A 17,142-nucleotide genomic window follows, 5' to 3' on the forward strand; every position below is an offset into this window, starting at 1 on the left:
TAATGAACGGAATGAAATAAGCCATGAATAACAGTAATTGTAATGCATTAAAACAGATAGGAGAGTAAAGAGCTATTTCTGAGCCATAGACAATAACAATTAGCTGCTATAATATATATAAGCACATGAAAATATCACATAAATTATATTTTATCCATCCGTATGTGAGTAATACGAAGCTAGTATTAACTTTCTATAGTGACGCATATACGCATCTGTATCGCGTCCATGTCAAAGTACAACTGAATAACCATATTTTTTTTAATATATTGCAAACCCCATGAAGTATATTATAATAAACACTTCCAAGGATGTTAAGCGCATATGCGGATCCCCTTCTGTATAGGAAATAGGTATGGACTCGTCATAGTGCCATTTTATCGGATATGACGTAACTACTGCAATGGAAACCGAAGTCAAATTTACGTTCCACAAAATTACTTCATTTTTTCTCTTCGTGTAGGTGGAATATAGACATTACACGTCAGAATAGACATTGTGAACACTAAAAAGCCTCTTTATTTAGATCTGAATTTCAATGTATGTATGTATGTATGTATGTATGTATGTATGTATGTAGTAAGTTATTTTACGACGCTTTATCAACATCTTGGTTATTCAGCGTCTGAAAGAGATGAAGGTGATAATGCTGGTGAAATGAGTCCGGGGTCCAGCACCGAAAGTTACCCAGCATTTGCTCATATTGGGTTGAGGGAAAACCTGGAAAAAACCTCAACCAGATAACTTGCCCCGACCGGGAATCGAACCCGGGCCACCTGGTTTCGCGGCCAGACGCGCTAATCGTTACTCCACAGGTGTGGACTGTATGTATGTATGTATGTATGTATGCATGCATGCATGCATGCATGTATGTATGCATGCATGTATGTATGCATGCATGTATATATATATATGTATGTATGTATGTATGTATGTATGTATCTAATGCCTACCCACTTCACTTTACGTGATTCGGATTCCGCATATTGCGGATAGATGACAGGACTGTGACCCATTTCCTAGTTGTACACCACTTCGGCGGGCCACGCTGTACATGTGTATCTGTAGAGAGTTATGTTGTGTACTAGGGTGAGTGTATGTGTAAATGTAAGTGTAGTGTATGGAATGAGTGATGATGATGAAGATGAAGATGAGGAAGAGAGAAGGGTAAACCCGGTGCCGGCACGTAGCCTACTCCTGTCGAATAACACCAAGGGAGCCACCAGGCTTAACGTCCCCGTCCGAAGGACGAATCACAATCAACAGTAAAATATGTCTTCTCTTCATATGCACTGCAGAGAGATGTGAGATTTAACCCAGGCATATTGGAGCACAATCTAATAATCAGAAATTGTGCATTGCCATCTCTCCTAGTCCCGGAGCAAAAAATTTTACATGTAAAACGTATAAAAGTTTAAATATGTATGGTATGTAAAGGAAAAAATAAGACTTGGTCTAACATTCTCTTTCAATTATTACACAGAGTATTGTTGTTTTTCTTCAGTGTATGTCATGTATAAGGAGCGGATTCCTATGTAATTAAATATTATTTTTGCGTGTGATAAAACACAATTATCAAAGTTAAAAATTCCGAACATGAAGTTTCAAGTTTAAAACTCGAATTTTATTTCACATAAAAACACATATTTTCACAAAAAAAAATATGTAAATACATATTTTCAGGAAATCTATTATAAACACATAAATCTTGGATTTTTTTTACTTAAATAATTTTTTTACAAGAACTTTTAAATATTTTAAAAATAAATCAATTATGTCACTCAGAAGTACCGTACGTTATCTTTTTAAGAATTCTTGATTGCTTTGTGTTTCTAAGCGTTGTGTGGCGCATCCATGATCCATTTTTGTAATAGTATTGCCTCAAGTTCTGAGAACTGCTAGGCAGCATATCAATATTATTAGAGAATAAATTAACATGGACAAGGAGGAGAGATCTTGCAACACATAATTAGGAATGTTTGTTGTTGCTGAAGATGATTTCATTCCACGCTTTGTTTGTGAAACACAACAGATAAGAGCTCGGGTATGAACATTATTTAATTTAAACAAATCTCTCGCCTCTCGCTCATGTCCATCAAGTAAGGCAATACGTTTTGTTGTGATTCCCTGTTATTGGGCTTCCGTCAATCGATATCCTTGAAGATATACTGAAAGATGGTTCTTTAAAAAACGATTTGGCTTTCCTATTAGCAAATCTAAACTTTTTGTGTGACACCATAAAAAAAACTCGAAACATCCAAAAACCTGTTGTCTGAAACAAGGATATGCGTGCCGTGAAAATTAAACTAGACTCGCTACCAGGTTCACAAGTACAAGTACTAAGGGACAATTCCAGAATGTGTTTGGGAAAAACAGTGGATATAATAAAAATGTGTAAATTTGCTCAAGTATTGGAGGGTGTGCCTGTAGGTGAAATTGACGGTGTTTGTGTTTGTGACATTCCTCTTTTTAAATATGCAAGTCTGACGTCCTGTGATGTGGAAAGGTCGTTTTCACAGTATAAGTCGTTGTTCAGAGATAATTGACATGCATTTGTGATGGAGAATTTGGAGATGACCTTTGTTGTTCACTGCAATTCTCGGCCAACTACTAGCACTCAAGTGTGGTTGGTGAGTATCTAGTAACATTTTTTTTCCAAGCTAATTAAGATATTTTTGTCATATTTAAAAGAAATATTTTTTTTATTTTTAGCAAATATTTTCATAATTTTTAGCACATAAAAAATAAATATATTTAAATTTTTTAGCACATAAAAATCCGCTCCCTACACTCATGTATTGTTAAGATTATTTATGTTTGTAGCACGAGTCATTTACTATCAACATTGATGTTTTGTCTTTAGTATGGATCATCTGGCATATGATCGAATAGCAAGGCCGTGGCTTTATCCTGACTTTATATTCTCGCTGTCACCTCAGCGGAGGCAACAGGAAAGAAATCTCTCTGTACTACATGGCCTCACCAAATCTATCATCAAAATTAAGAAGGAAGAAATACAGAATTCAGGTGTTCAGCCAATGACAACTCAGCTTACAGGTGTTCAGCCAATGACAAGTCAGCTTTGTATCGTTATAAAACTGCAAGTATCGATTATTCTCGGATATGCAATCGAAAGAGAATTAGCGAAGTCACGGAGGCTGGAAATCCAATACTGTCGCAGAAGGTTATGTTCTGTTACTATAATAATTAGAGTTAATTGTAAATAATATTCAAATAAATTCAATTTGTTATCTCGTTTTTCAATTCTAAATCAATTTTCAGGTTATACCAGAGTAATGTTCATCTTATTCTGTGCCAAAGTCAATTAAATTCGACCTCGGAAAAAATCAATATTTTCGCGTCTGCGCACATCTCACAATTCAGGTCAGTTCGCACATAACCATAATTTTGAGTACTTTCAAGTTAGAAATGTGGTCGAGCATAAAAAGTCGTATGAAACTTGCCTATAATAGTAATTAAGACGCTCGTATGAAAATTATGAAACTCGCTTGCGCTCGTTTCATAAGAAATCATACTTGCGTCTTAATTACTACCATTATAGGCTCGTTGCATAATGCACTATTTTGAAACACTGATCAGACAACTCTGAATTTCAGCTGTAAAACTGATTATCTACATTATCAGCAGTTTTAGGTTTTAACCTATTCTTTCCTCGCTCATAAATATAAATTTTCAACAGACTTCTCCTTTTCATGTCCGCTGGATTCGAATGTATAACTTATATTAAATAAAAAAAATGGGCTAAACGAGAATTTCTCAAATTCCAGTCTTTTGTGACTAAAATAATTGTGTTTTTATTCTTATGTAAACCTTGCCCTAAAAGAGTTCCACCGAGTATTGAGTAACTATACACTATCTAGTATCAGAAATACAGAGTGGAAAAATACTGTCAAAATAGTCATAACGATCCCTATTATAAAATAAGAAAGTACTTTAAAACAAGGTAATATGTATAATTGTGCTAATTTTGATAATTACGGATATCTACTCTATTGCAGGAAAACGTTCTTGCAGAAATGGAGAGGATTTTTGGAGATTCTGTTCGGAGCGCTAACTTTCATGATCTCCAGGACATGAAATATCTGGAGATGGTGATTAAAGAAACATTGCGCCTGTATCCCAGCGTTCCATTATACGGTCGGCAACTCACAGAGACTATGACTTTCGGTTAGTATCTGCAATGTCTGTTTTGGAAGCGCTGCGCGCTGAAGTTCTCACTTCTGGAGTGTATTAAAATTGTATATACATGTTATTATAGGTGATCACACCGTTCCTGCAGGAACTGGCATAGTGGTATTACCATATTTACTGATGAGAAGGGCTGATCCTGAGAAATTTGATCCAGATCGCTTCCTGCCGGAAAACTGTATTTCAAGAGATCCGTTCAGCTATGTGCCTTTTTCTGCTGGTCCCAGAAACTGCATAGGTACGTATGAGAGAGAGATCTGACAACGTATATCTCAAACAGAGTTATCATTTCTTCAGTTTTAATGATATAAACCCAGTAGCGGCTCGTAGTTAAAGGCTCTTAGGCTGAACCGCCCCTATAAAAATCTCCTACAAAAATCTTGACATTTGTTTGTGTTTAATAGTAGAATAAAGATTTTCAATGGAGAAGAAACATCGAAATTTTACTCGGCTCGTTCGTTAATAACGGTCAATATATTTGGAACCCAAACAACACGGGCGCTAGAAAAAAGGCAAGGGGTGATAAAAAGAGAAACCAAGAGCCAGGAAGTGATAGGGAAGGAAACAGTGGAAAGAATAAGGGTGCAAGTGTAAGTGGAAATCTAGTATGTGAAAGTGGAAGCGAGGGGAGGGGATAAAAGAGGACTAGAAGAAAAAATAAATAGAAAGACAGACAAAGACAGAAATAAGGCAGAGACGAACAGTAATGAAAGGTCAGAACTTGCGACAGTTGAGGATTTAGCAGAGATATTTGATATGTGTAAAAAATAGTGGGGATGTGATCAAAAAGTGCAAGTAAAGTGAAACTGGAAAAGATCGAGAAGTATAGGGGAGAGAGAAAGTGTATAAGCAGATGTGCAGAATAAAATATAAGTATTTATAGGAAGTGAGAATAGTGTCAATGGATTAGGTGTAAGCAGAGTAGTGAGAAAGTGGAAGTGAGCGCAAATAGGAATGAGTGAAAATAGTGAGAAAGGGTTAAGAGAAGTGAACAAGTGACAGCATAAAATTAGTACTAACATTTGAACGTTGGAACAGTAAATGAATAAAAGGTCAAAGAACAAATAGGACAAATAAGTCAATATGATAATTTATAGAGAAAAAGTGAAATTGAGATTTTAGTGAATAGTAGTTAGAGGAAAAGGGGTGTGTGAAAGGAGTATACAATATTAGATATATTAGGATTAATGAAGTAATAGAGAATAGCAATTGAAATGTAGGAGAAATACTGTAGGGGAGATTGACCAAGTAACAAAAAGGTACATAGTGTAATTGGGAATATTTGTGCAGACGTGTACTGCAAATAATGTGTTATTGTAATAATATGTTAATGGTGGCACCGGATACAGAAATGTGAGGTACACCATTACATGTAAAGAAGTGCCGTGACGAAATAGCCTATATATCAATATATCAATATCAATATTTGGAACTGTTGGTACCGACAGATGTTTTTGAGATAGGTTATAAGTAATAGAGGCTCAACCTTTCATGGTCCCTTCAGCACAATAGAAACAGGACGGGGTGGTTTACTAATGGAGTCTTGCCAATAAGGATACAGCTAAGGCGTAGAGATCTACACCTTGAGTCGTTGCCAACATTTTCTAGCTCTGAGTTTTAAAAATCTCTCCTGGAGAAGAGAAAAGAAACAATGTCTGACACTCCATTCTTGAGGTTACGTGTTTGCTCTCTCATTCATTTTACGGTAGGTCATAGGCCTAATTGGCATTTTAGGATAACACTGCGATGATAAGATGAATGAGTCGTTTAGTTATTCGTTGACACAATTGGTATCCCTAGTATCCCATAAAGTGAAAGTTATTCAAACCTCCTTCAGGGAATGGAAAACAACACAACGGAAATTCTAACGTGCGAATTATATAGTTTTGGCTTGCTTCGTAAGTATCAGTATTTTATGTGGTTGTGAACTTGTAATTGTGAGAACCTTTTGCGAGTGTTTATTTGAGAACAATGAATTGTGTGTGTAATATATCGGAAGACAGAAGGGACGATTTCGTCTACAAGCAAATGAATGAAGGTAAGTCAGATGCATGTCATATATATAAAATAACAATAATAATAATAATAATAATAATAATAATAATAATAATAATAACTTATTGTTAAAAATTCCCATTTACGGAAATACACGAATAAACAAAAAGAAAAAAATAAACAAATACTCATGCTCGAAACCTTGAAAATTTGCCATTTCAGCCTAGAGCCTTCCTCAATATTAAAACCACGAGCCGCGACTGGATAAACCATAATTACTAATAAAAACCAAAGATTAGAAAGAAAAAAGCCTTTTGTTCTCCGAGCTATGTTAAAAACGTAGTCTACTTTTCTTTGCATTTAATTGTTTGAAAATTACTTAAATGATTCATCAGGTTTTAAGAGGGTGCGTAAAGAAAAATATAATACTTAGGATAATGTAATGTATGATAGGCCCTATTTAGACTTATTCGTACTTGCTTTCTTACTAACTTACTTATGGCCTTTAAGGAACCCGGAGGTTAATTTCCGCCCTCACATAAGCCCGCCATCGGTCCCTAGCCTGTGCAAGATTAATCCAGTCTCTATCATCATATCCCACCTTCCTCAAATCCATTTTAATATTATCCTCCCATCTACGTCTCGGCCTCCCCAAAGGTCTTTTTCCCTCCGACCTTCCAACTAACACTCTATATGCATTTCTGGATTCGTCCATACGTGCTACATGCCCTGCCCATCTCAAACGTCTGGATTTAATGTTCCTAATTATGTCATGAGGTTATATGAACATGGGTCCAGAAATGCCTGGTTGCCGCGCTATAGGGGTCACAAGGAGGATTACTGTGGACTACTAAACTTAGGTATTAGTTGATTAATATTTCAGTCTGTGTACATTTTTTTTTTTTGTTTACAGAAACTGTTCAAAATGTCCACCTCCTGCCTGAATACAGGCCGCAGTTCGTCGCACTCACGTCCGAACCTGCTCCCAAATTCCTGGCATAGCACGTATTGTCCGACAGTGTTGCTCAATTCGCAAATGGAGAGTTTCCAGATCGTTCACAGGAGTGGATTACACAAACGATTTCTAGTGCCCCCACAAGTAGAAATCCAGTGGGTTGAGATCTGGTGAGCGTGAAGGCCAAGCAGTTGGTCCACTTCGCCCTATCCATCGGCCAGGGAATTTTGTATTAAGATGTCTACGTACATCCAAACTGAAATAAGTGCGAATTGAGCAACATTGTCGGACAATACGTGCTACGCCAGGAATTTGGGAGCAGGTCCGGACGTCAGTGCGACGAATTGCGGCCTGTATTCAGGCAGGGTGGACATTTTGTTTCTGTAAACAAATGTGCACAGACTGAATTAATCAACTAATCCCTAACTTCTGTAGTGCACAATGATCCTCCTTGTAAGCCCCATAACGCGGCAACCAGGCATTTCCGGACCTATGGTCATGTAACCTTTTTTTTTCTTCTCTACATATGAGGAATCCATACCTGAAGTTTGGCCTACTATATTAGTTACTTCCTGTGGAAGCGATATAGCCCTGTGTATTGAAAGGAGGCATAGATTACATGAAAATAAACAAAACATCTATTATAACTTTTGAAATTAAGTGTATGGTTAATTAAATAATTGCATCGAAAGTTTAAGCACGCTGGCAATATCGCAGTGCCCAAGATTCCACACGGAGGCATTGAACTCAGCCAACGTAAGATGTAAACGAAAGGCTACGTACTGTAAAATCAAGCGACTGCTTCGGCCCCTGTTTTTCTCGACCAAATTTAAAATCTCCTCTTCCCTGTCAACAATTTTGTCAGTCGTCATCGACCCCGTTTGCGAAATGTTGGAATTACGCTGCCCGTGTCACGGATCAGCTGGCTGATTACCTCTAATTATTTAAAATTAGCATAGGATCAAAATAAATGTGGAATAAATTTATGTTTAAAACTTTTATATCATTATTTTGACCCATAATACATAATATAGCGTTATTTTTCACGTAAAAATTCCTTTCCAATTTATACGAAATTATTGCGACTATTTCGTTTATATGACGTCATTCCATTTTCGACCAATGAAGTGTAATGAAATTTTGAATTCCAACCAATCACAGTCAAACATCGCGATAATTTCTGCAGCTAGATTTATCGCTATCAATTTATCGCATGGTCGTTCTTTTGTTTAGTTGGTGTCGCCAACTGTTTCCCCTTAAATCGATGGGCATGAATCCATTAAGCTGCATCTACACGGTTAAACTTTTCTCTCAACTTTACGAAGCAACGAATGCAAGTTTGATATTTAATATTAATATATTTACGCAGTGAAGACGACGTTTAAAACGGCGCACTATGTAGAGACACAAAATCTTGATGCATCTTAATTGAACCCTAGATCATATATGTAAATATGATCTAGGATCGAACGTACGTTTTAAACTTGATTATTTCAATATTCTTCCCAGACTGCATGTATACGCGCATGGAAAATTGAACTGTGTAGATGCAGCTTTAGTCCTGTTACACACTACAGTGAGATATAGCTGTCTCCACACATATTACATAGTTCTTAGTTCTCGGTGTAGTGTGCAATTTAACGATGAAATACTAAATAAAGTACGAAATTCTACTTCCACATCTACATCTTCATGTTCTAATTCCATGTCCATTGTAGGCTATCTGAATAAAATTACACTCCTTCATTCAGATTTGATAACTGCGTTTTCAAGAGTTCTTCATTTAATTAATGTAGGTTATTAATTAGATTACTGTAATTATATTATACAATTTTAAATTAAATTATGATTTATAATAATAAGAGAAAATTGCGGTACATGTAATTAACATTGTTAAACCTGTATTTCGCTTTTCGCAATTGGCATTACTGAATAATAACATCGAATTTCTTTATTGCAGTAATCGATATTCATCTATTTCAACTTCACAATGTCTGAATAGGTTAAGTATTCGTAAATATACAATTATTAACATTTTGTAATCGAATTTTAGGAATATATTATTTACATTTTTTTATTCACGAAATAGTCCTAATAAATGTCACACGAGGTCTGAGATTTCCTAGATAAATCTCAGATCTCTCGTGACATTACTACAGATAATCTTACAACTAATTAGCGATAAAACGCGAAATATATTTTTATCACGATTTCTTTTGGAAATTAATGCTAAATTCTGTGATCTCTACAGATAACACATATTATCAGGCAGTACAACATCTCATACTGACAGCTTACATTAGTCACAGCTAGGGGAGCTGAATACTAAGAGTGTCGAATGACTTATGTATATAATATTTCAATCGTACAAAATGATAGAGGACACTCAATTTTGTTTTTAACAGGTCAGAAGTTCGCTATGCTGGAAATCAAAAGTACTGTGTCTGAAGTGATGAGGAAATTCAAGATCCTTGAAAGCGACTCCAAAGAGGAACTTCGGTTCATAACTGACTTTGTACTAAAACCTGTGACTCCACTGAAACTGAAGCTGATAGACAGAAAAGACAGTACTCTGTCCTCTACAAACTGACAGCTCAAGCAAAGAGAGAATTGAAGTGCTATGCGAAACAAAGTGAAGACAAATGAAACTGCTCAATATTCGCCCTAAAAGATCTTCAAGAAATAACATTTCACTTACAAAAAAAGTGACTTACTTTAATACTTAATGCGACTAATCAAATTATTCAAAGTTGCTCATTTTCGTGAGTTATTTTATTTATTTTTTTTTATTCAGACAACTATTCCCCTAAGTAATTGTTTTATCTTTTAGACGTGAACTGAATTTATTCATTGTTATTATGAACGTAATAGAGGCCCTTCTATCTTGAGAAAATGTTTAACATTATGCAAATTTTTCTTTCAAATGACGTTCAGAGCCTGAATGGAAAACTATTAATGATTGAAGATTACAGTGGCAGTGATAATTGAATTTTACACTATTAAAAGCAATCGTTTGTTACATATAAATGTCTATTTTTTCGTTTAAGAATTTTTGTAAATTCCAACTACAACATATTTTAACTTTTGAATGATTGTATACTGCATAAAAGTATTAGTCCTTAGATAAGTATTGAAGAGTGTTTATCCTTTGTTTAGAGCTTATAGAACACAACAGATTTTGTTTCAACCTATATTATTTATTTGTATTTTAAACAATATGCACTTTTGGTTTGCAATGATTCCTGGAGTAAATAATTTGACTACATTGGACATCTCGAATAACTTATTAATCAGCAATATATATAGTTATCGCCCACACCTGTGGAGTAACGGTCAGCGCGTCTGGCCGCGAATCCAGGTGGCCCGGGTTCGAATCCCGGTCGGGGAAAGTTACCTGGTTGAGGTTTTTCCGGGGTTTTCCCTCAGCCCAATACGAGTAAATGCTGGGTAACTTTCGGTGCTGGACCCCGGACACTTTTCACCGGCATTATTATTATTATTATTATTATTATTATTATTATTATTATTATTATTATTATTATTATTATTATTTTGCTGTTATTATTGACATTAATATTAGTAAATTATTATCATTATTACTTACTTACTTACTTACAAATGGCTTTTAAGGAACCCGAAGGTTCATTGCCGCCCTCACATAAGCCCGCCATCGGTCCCTATCCTGTGCAAGATTAATCCAGTCTCTATCATCACACCCCACCTCCCTCAAATCCATTTTAATATTATCCTCCCATCTACGTCTCGGCCTCCCTAAAGATCTTTTTCCCTCCGGTCTCCCAACTAACACTCTATATGCATTTCTGGATTCGCCCATACGTGCTACATGCCCTGCCCATCTCAAACTCCTTTGCTGTGGTCGTGCCAGAGAATCAGTCCTATTCCGAGGCTTACTGTAGGAATTCGTAACAAGCTGTTTTTTACGGTGATGGGTTGTTAGCCCTTCGCCCAACCCCCAAGCTGGAGGACCACCCCTTATCGGCTGTCCACGACTGCTTATTCAATATATTCGCAGCTACCCTTATTATTATTATTATTATTATTATTATTATTATTATTATTATTATTATTATTATTATTATTATTTTTATTATCATTATTGAAAAATAATAAAACGTCACTCACCAAATAAGTTATCTTTACATACTTGTCAATGACGTCATCATGCCATGTCCTCTCCTGCAGGTTTGACAACATTTCAGCCTGAATCCGTTCAATTCGTTCCTTGAACCCGCATATGAACTTAGATAATTTATCGATATAAAACACTACAAATCTCTCCCACATAGTTCTTTTTTGAGCCGCTAGATGACAGCCTGAGAAAAAGTTAGGTAAAAAAAATACCTACGAAGAATATTATGTTTTTTAAGACACAGTGTACCGCGACATGATAAGAAGGAGGTGTTACGTGTTATGACTGCGCGGCCTGACCTGTGTGACCAGCCCACCAGTAGTGATGAGTAACTCGCTCTTAGTCTATCTACTTTTTGCAAGGACCAAAATTCCTCAATCAAGCTGCACCCATCTGTGTATGTTTATTTTATGACAGCTTTTCTTTGTTTCAGTGGCGGAATGTCCTAAGAAATGTGTTCACACATTCTGTATTCAGTTTCCTTTCCGATTTTCTACAATTTGATTGAAATCTGGCTCAATGTTTGTGACAGCAATATTTCATTACGCTCCTAACTTTTTGTCAGATAAACGCAAACTTCCTAAACTTCTCTTTTACTTTAGAAGACGCTTGCAGACATCGGTAAAATAAACATTGTCATTATTTTTATGGAACTATCCGAAGATTAGGATAATGTGATTTTTCAAGTGCTTTAAATAAATGCTCTCCTCGCAAATCTCTGTTTTTTAAAATTCTATAGTTCCGCACTTCTATTGGCTCTTCCTCTAAATTAAATTAGAACTCCGAACATAAAACGATATGGGGTTTGCAAATAATAAAAATAAAACTATCTCAAAGCCTAAAAGTATTCAAATGGATGGCGAGTAAATTCTGATTTAAACGTTTTCAAAAGGCTTCAATATTGTTCACTCTTGCTATAAGAAGTATTACCGGTATTTAGCGATTTTAACAATCAGCTGAGATTTCCATAAATCTAAAGAGTCTATGAATGTTTTTAGAGCTAAAAGCATAAGTTATGTTTTTATACTGTATTTACCTTGAAGTCTGCAATCGAGTTGATTATGATGCTTACAGACTTCAGTAAGGAATACGAAGTCGCATTTTATAGTCACAGAATACGGATGTCCTAAAATAATTGAATGGCTAGGCAGACAAAAAATAAATAAAGTGATATTATGAAATAATGATTAATTAACTATACACCTCGTAATAATAGCCTTTATTTTACTACATAATGAATATCTCACATTATCTCCCCATTCTATAACAAAAAAAAAATCACTTTCGCATTTTTTTTTAATTACATTTATGTGAAGAGCTTGAAGTTTTGGAAACAGGAGCGCCATAGTAATACAATAAATATACTAATTACACAGGTCAACAGCCAAATTGTATCGGAGATGAAATTAGTCATTTCTTACTAATTCTGGGGCGCTAAAAACGAAAATGACCTTCATTTTGGTGGATTAGTTCTCATTTCGATTTTGCATAGCGTTTTAGCTCCGATTTCACGATTTTTCTCGAGATGATATTTATTTATATTTATAGCCTATGTATGTCGATAAAGACATAGTGTAATGACATAGTAAGAAATATATATATATATATATATATATATATATATATATATATATATGTACATACAGTATATATGCAGGGACATCATTTTATGTTTACTTCAATTTTTATTGTACCCGAATTTTTGACTGTACTTCACTCCCACCCCTTCTACTAATGAAGTTCAACCGTCCTCCACACAGATCCAAGACCGCATATACAGTCATAGTAGCCTTACGGTCATAGTAAGCAGTACGTTCCAAAACTTTGTTCGCGTTTTTCAGTGACGAAAGAGGTTTCAATTTTGCATCATTTTCCATTTGCCTATGTCGCATCCCAGTTTCCCCCACCTGCTTCTATTCGCCTCTCTGTAAATGCTAGTGGCTGGGCTGTCTTTGCTCTTTTCTGAGAACATAAATTTCTGTTAGGAATTGGACGTCTACGTAATATTATACCCATACAATAATTTAAATAAAAGGGCCTCGTTAAGTAATTAACTGTCACGTGATTTCCTCCCTTTCTACGACGCTGCGACGTAACCACTAGGACGGACATTAGATAGCATGTCTGAGTAATTTTATCTTTTCGGATCGGGCAGAAGTGAAGATTGAATTTACAGTACGTAAGGTCTCTTTTATAGAGTAGGTACAGAATTATTTCAATATGAGTTACTGATACGAAGTACGAATCTGGTAATTGGAATTACGTATAATAGTGCGATAATATGCAAAAAAGAACTGAAGTCTGTATCGAAATGAACGGCCACCATTTTCAAAAATGTGTTTAAATATCTATATTATGATTATTTTTCAATTTAACTTCATTCTCTATATTGTACGCTAATGTGTTGTATAATATACACCTCATAATGAATACGTCCGCATGGAAAGCTCAGTTCGTAGTAAAAACACTTATTGTTAATACTACTGTATTTTGATTAAACAAAAACCTAATGAAAATTATCAAACTCAAAATCGCGATATTTCCTAGTTTACGTAAATGGATGACCTACTTTTCTTCCCTCCTATACCTAGTAAAGTGATTTGTTTGTATATTACGCCAGTATCATTGAACTCCAATCGTGGAAGGGAGTAGCAAACGGTTTTTCCGGTTCTTAATCGTTGATCCAAAGGTATAGCTAGGTTAATATTAGAAATGTTAGTAAAAATAAAATGATGTCCCTGTACATACAGTGTACATATTTATAAATCAGTTATCACACAATTAGAAAATTTACTAATATGCCTTATTTAGCAGGCAACGAGAGATATTTCTTATAAAATTAAACCTTCCTAAATAATGACTCAATATGAACTAAATGATCTCGTTAAGGACTTAGAACTACACGTACCTACGAATAAGGCTGAGTTACTAGCGTCACGACTTAAGCAGTTTAATTAATTATCTTGAAAAAAAAAGTTAAAATTATCGAATTTCGACTTCGTCAGCATGCTCTGGAAAGATTTTTTTTTCTATACAGGACAATCTTGTATTTTGTAATTAATGATGGACTAATGGATGCTATGGAGACTCAACACATCGCAGACGAGTGGCGCCATTTTATAGATTCATCCAAAGCCAGTCTTAAAGCAGTATTACTGCATAATTGCAATAAATTATCATGTATTCTAGTCTGACATTCAGTATCCATGAAAGAGACATACAGTATGATAACATTAAGGTATTAATTACCTGTTTGAATTATAATAAGTACACGTGGTGCGTATGTTCAGATTTGAAAGTAGTTGCATTAATATTAGGTCTTCAGCAGGGTTACACAAAATATTGTTGCTTTTTGTGTGAGTGGGATAGTCGTGCAAGAGATAAACACTATGTAAATAAGCTGTGACCCCTTAGGCCCAAGTTAGAACTAGGCATTAAAAATGTTATTCGTATGCCACTGATAGATGAGACCCAAATATCACCGGGTTGCATTTTAAACTGGGATTTATGAAAAACTATGTAAAGGGTATGAAGAGAGATGGAGATGCTTTTAGGTACCTTTTTCATAAATTTCCAAGAGGGAAAAGAGGGAAAAGTAAAAGTGACAAACATGGGGAACGTTTTAACCAAGATATCGCTACTCTAGAAAGAAGATATCAGGGTCAATGGAGTATTAAGATGATTGCTGATTATTGTTGGTCAGTACTAAGGGATTTCCCAGAAGTAAAATACATAAGAATGGCTAAGAAAACCACGTTTGTAAGGTATGTACTTAATATGAAATAATACTTAAAATTTCTAGAATTTTGATTTCCATTGAATATCTTGGAGCAAGAGTAACAAATATAAATGACACTCAGGAGGAAATTAAACACAGAATAAATATGGCAAATGCCTGTTATTATTCGGTTGAGAAGCTTTTATCATCTAGTCTCCTGTCAAAAAATCTGAAAGTTAGAATTTATAAAACAGTTACATTACCGGTTGTTCTGTATGGTTGTGAAACTTGGACTCTCACTCTGAGAGAGGAACATAGGTTAAGGGTGTTTGAGAATAAGGTGCTTAGGAAAATATTTGGGGCTAAGAGGGATGAAGTTACAGGAGAATGGAGAAAGTTACACAACGCAGAACTGCACGCATTGTATTCTTTACCTGACATAATTAGGAACATTAAATCCAGACGTTTGAGATGGGCAGGGCATGCAGCACGTATGGGCGAATCCACAAATGCTTATAGAGTGTTAGTTGGGAGATCGAAGGAAAAAAGACCTTTGGGGAGGCCGAGACGTAGATGGGAAGATAATATTAAAATGGATTTGAGGGAGGTGGGATATGATTATAGAGTCTGGATTACCTTGCACAGGATAGGGACCGATGGCGGGCTTATGTGAAGGCGGCAATGAACCTTCGGGTTCCTTAAAAGCCATTTGTAAGTAAGTAAGTACTGAATATCTTTTCTTGAATATCTTTTGAACTGGACCCGATAGAGAAAATCTAATGACATTTTCGGAATCAGCATATAAATTTCCCTAAGAATTAGCTCCCCTGACTTCGGAGGTATAAAAAAACATTTACCGGGTACTTGTTGTTTTGTGGCGAATGAGAATAGTAATATGCGTTGCAAGAGCGGTATGTTGACGTTTTCATGTTCTCGGAAATTAAAAAAGCTCAACTACGTTTCGCTTTTTCAATCTTTTCCTCGAACATGAAAACAAACATACCGCTCGTGTATCGTACATTATTTTGTGCGAAGATTGTTTATTACATACCTGAAAGAGGAATTTCTAATTAGTTGCACTGAAATCTCCATCTTGGTTTCTGTTCAATGACGGCAACTTTGGAGAACAAATATATCTATCTTCAACAATGTTCCTATAAAATGTTTTCTGTGTTTACTATACTGCAGCAGGCCGTGATATACGTCTGTCTTTTTTTTCCCCCCAGTCTATGATGAGTATGGAATCTTGTTGATTTTTTCAAGGCTTCCTTAATGTTACTTGCATTACAAATGCAGTAACTTTTTTGCTGTTGTAGAGTTTACTTAATTTTTGCAAATATTTAAAAACAATAATTAACAGTGCAATTTAGGTGAAATTGCAGTGGTAAGTTTCCAATTTATAATTATTACTATACTGAACGTCTTTAAAAATAATATGTTAAAAGCCTAAAGCAGTAAAATGAATATGACGCTTAAGCGGTAAGAATAGGGAAATTGTTATGTGTGTTACGTTGGGAATACTGAATGTGGTATTTCACACTTACCGCGTATTGGTTTTGTGCGGAAAGTAAGCAAATACGCACGATATCGCACAAAATAATTTATAATATATTAGGCTATAATTGATTGGTTTTACATGCAACTTGTTAAAATTTCTTGACCAGTATTATACACGTAGCATGTCCCGACAGTAAGGCACACATTCGAGCACACAATGAAATACCAGTATGCGCTGCGTGAAGGTAGGTTCACGTCATAATCTCAAGGTCACGAATCCAACTTGGACATCACTTGTCTATGATAGCATTGTCTGTCCATGAGTCTGACATCTCCGTCTAATGGCATCTGAACAAGTTCCTGGTTCTTCAGATATTTGACGCTATATCAACTACTAGGTTATTCAGCGTCGATGGAAATGGTGATAGTGAGATGGTATTTGCGAGATGAGGCCGAGGATAGTTATGAATTACGAGACATTCGCCTTACAGTTGGGTAAAACCTCGGAAAAACCAAACAGAGTATTAGTCCAAGTGAGAAATGAACAGACGCGGAAACGCAGCTCCGGATGAGCAGACAAAAGCGCTACCCTATGAGCTATGCCGATGGTCTTCTGGT

The 17,142-nt window shown here is 35.6% G+C and overlaps 2 protein-coding genes across 2 annotated transcripts in view; both read left to right on the forward strand.

Moving 5' to 3' along the window:
* LOC138695214 (cytochrome P450 4C1-like) overlaps positions 1–3,329 on the forward strand; it is a 33,026-nt gene extending 29,697 nt beyond the window's left edge. Inside the window, exons 7-8 of the mRNA XM_069819674.1 lie at positions 2,864–3,075; positions 3,283–3,329. Of these exons, the coding sequence (XP_069675775.1) occupies positions 2,864–3,075; positions 3,283–3,329 (259 nt within the window). The remainder of the gene's footprint in view (positions 1–2,863; positions 3,076–3,282) is intronic.
* Positions 3,330–3,998: 669 nt separating this feature from the next.
* LOC138694901 (cytochrome P450 4c3-like) lies at positions 3,999–10,346 on the forward strand. Its single transcript, XM_069819076.1, has 3 exons — positions 3,999–4,188; positions 4,280–4,447; positions 9,565–10,346. Exons 1-3 carry the CDS (start codon positions 4,038–4,040, stop codon positions 9,747–9,749), a joined length of 504 nt encoding a protein of 167 aa, XP_069675177.1. The 5' UTR covers positions 3,999–4,037; the 3' UTR covers positions 9,750–10,346.
* The last annotated feature ends 6,796 nt before the right edge of the window (positions 10,347–17,142 follow it).

This window comes from Periplaneta americana, chromosome 2 (assembly GCF_040183065.1).
Source record: "Periplaneta americana isolate PAMFEO1 chromosome 2, P.americana_PAMFEO1_priV1, whole genome shotgun sequence".
NCBI lineage: Eukaryota > Metazoa > Arthropoda > Insecta > Blattodea > Blattidae > Periplaneta > Periplaneta americana.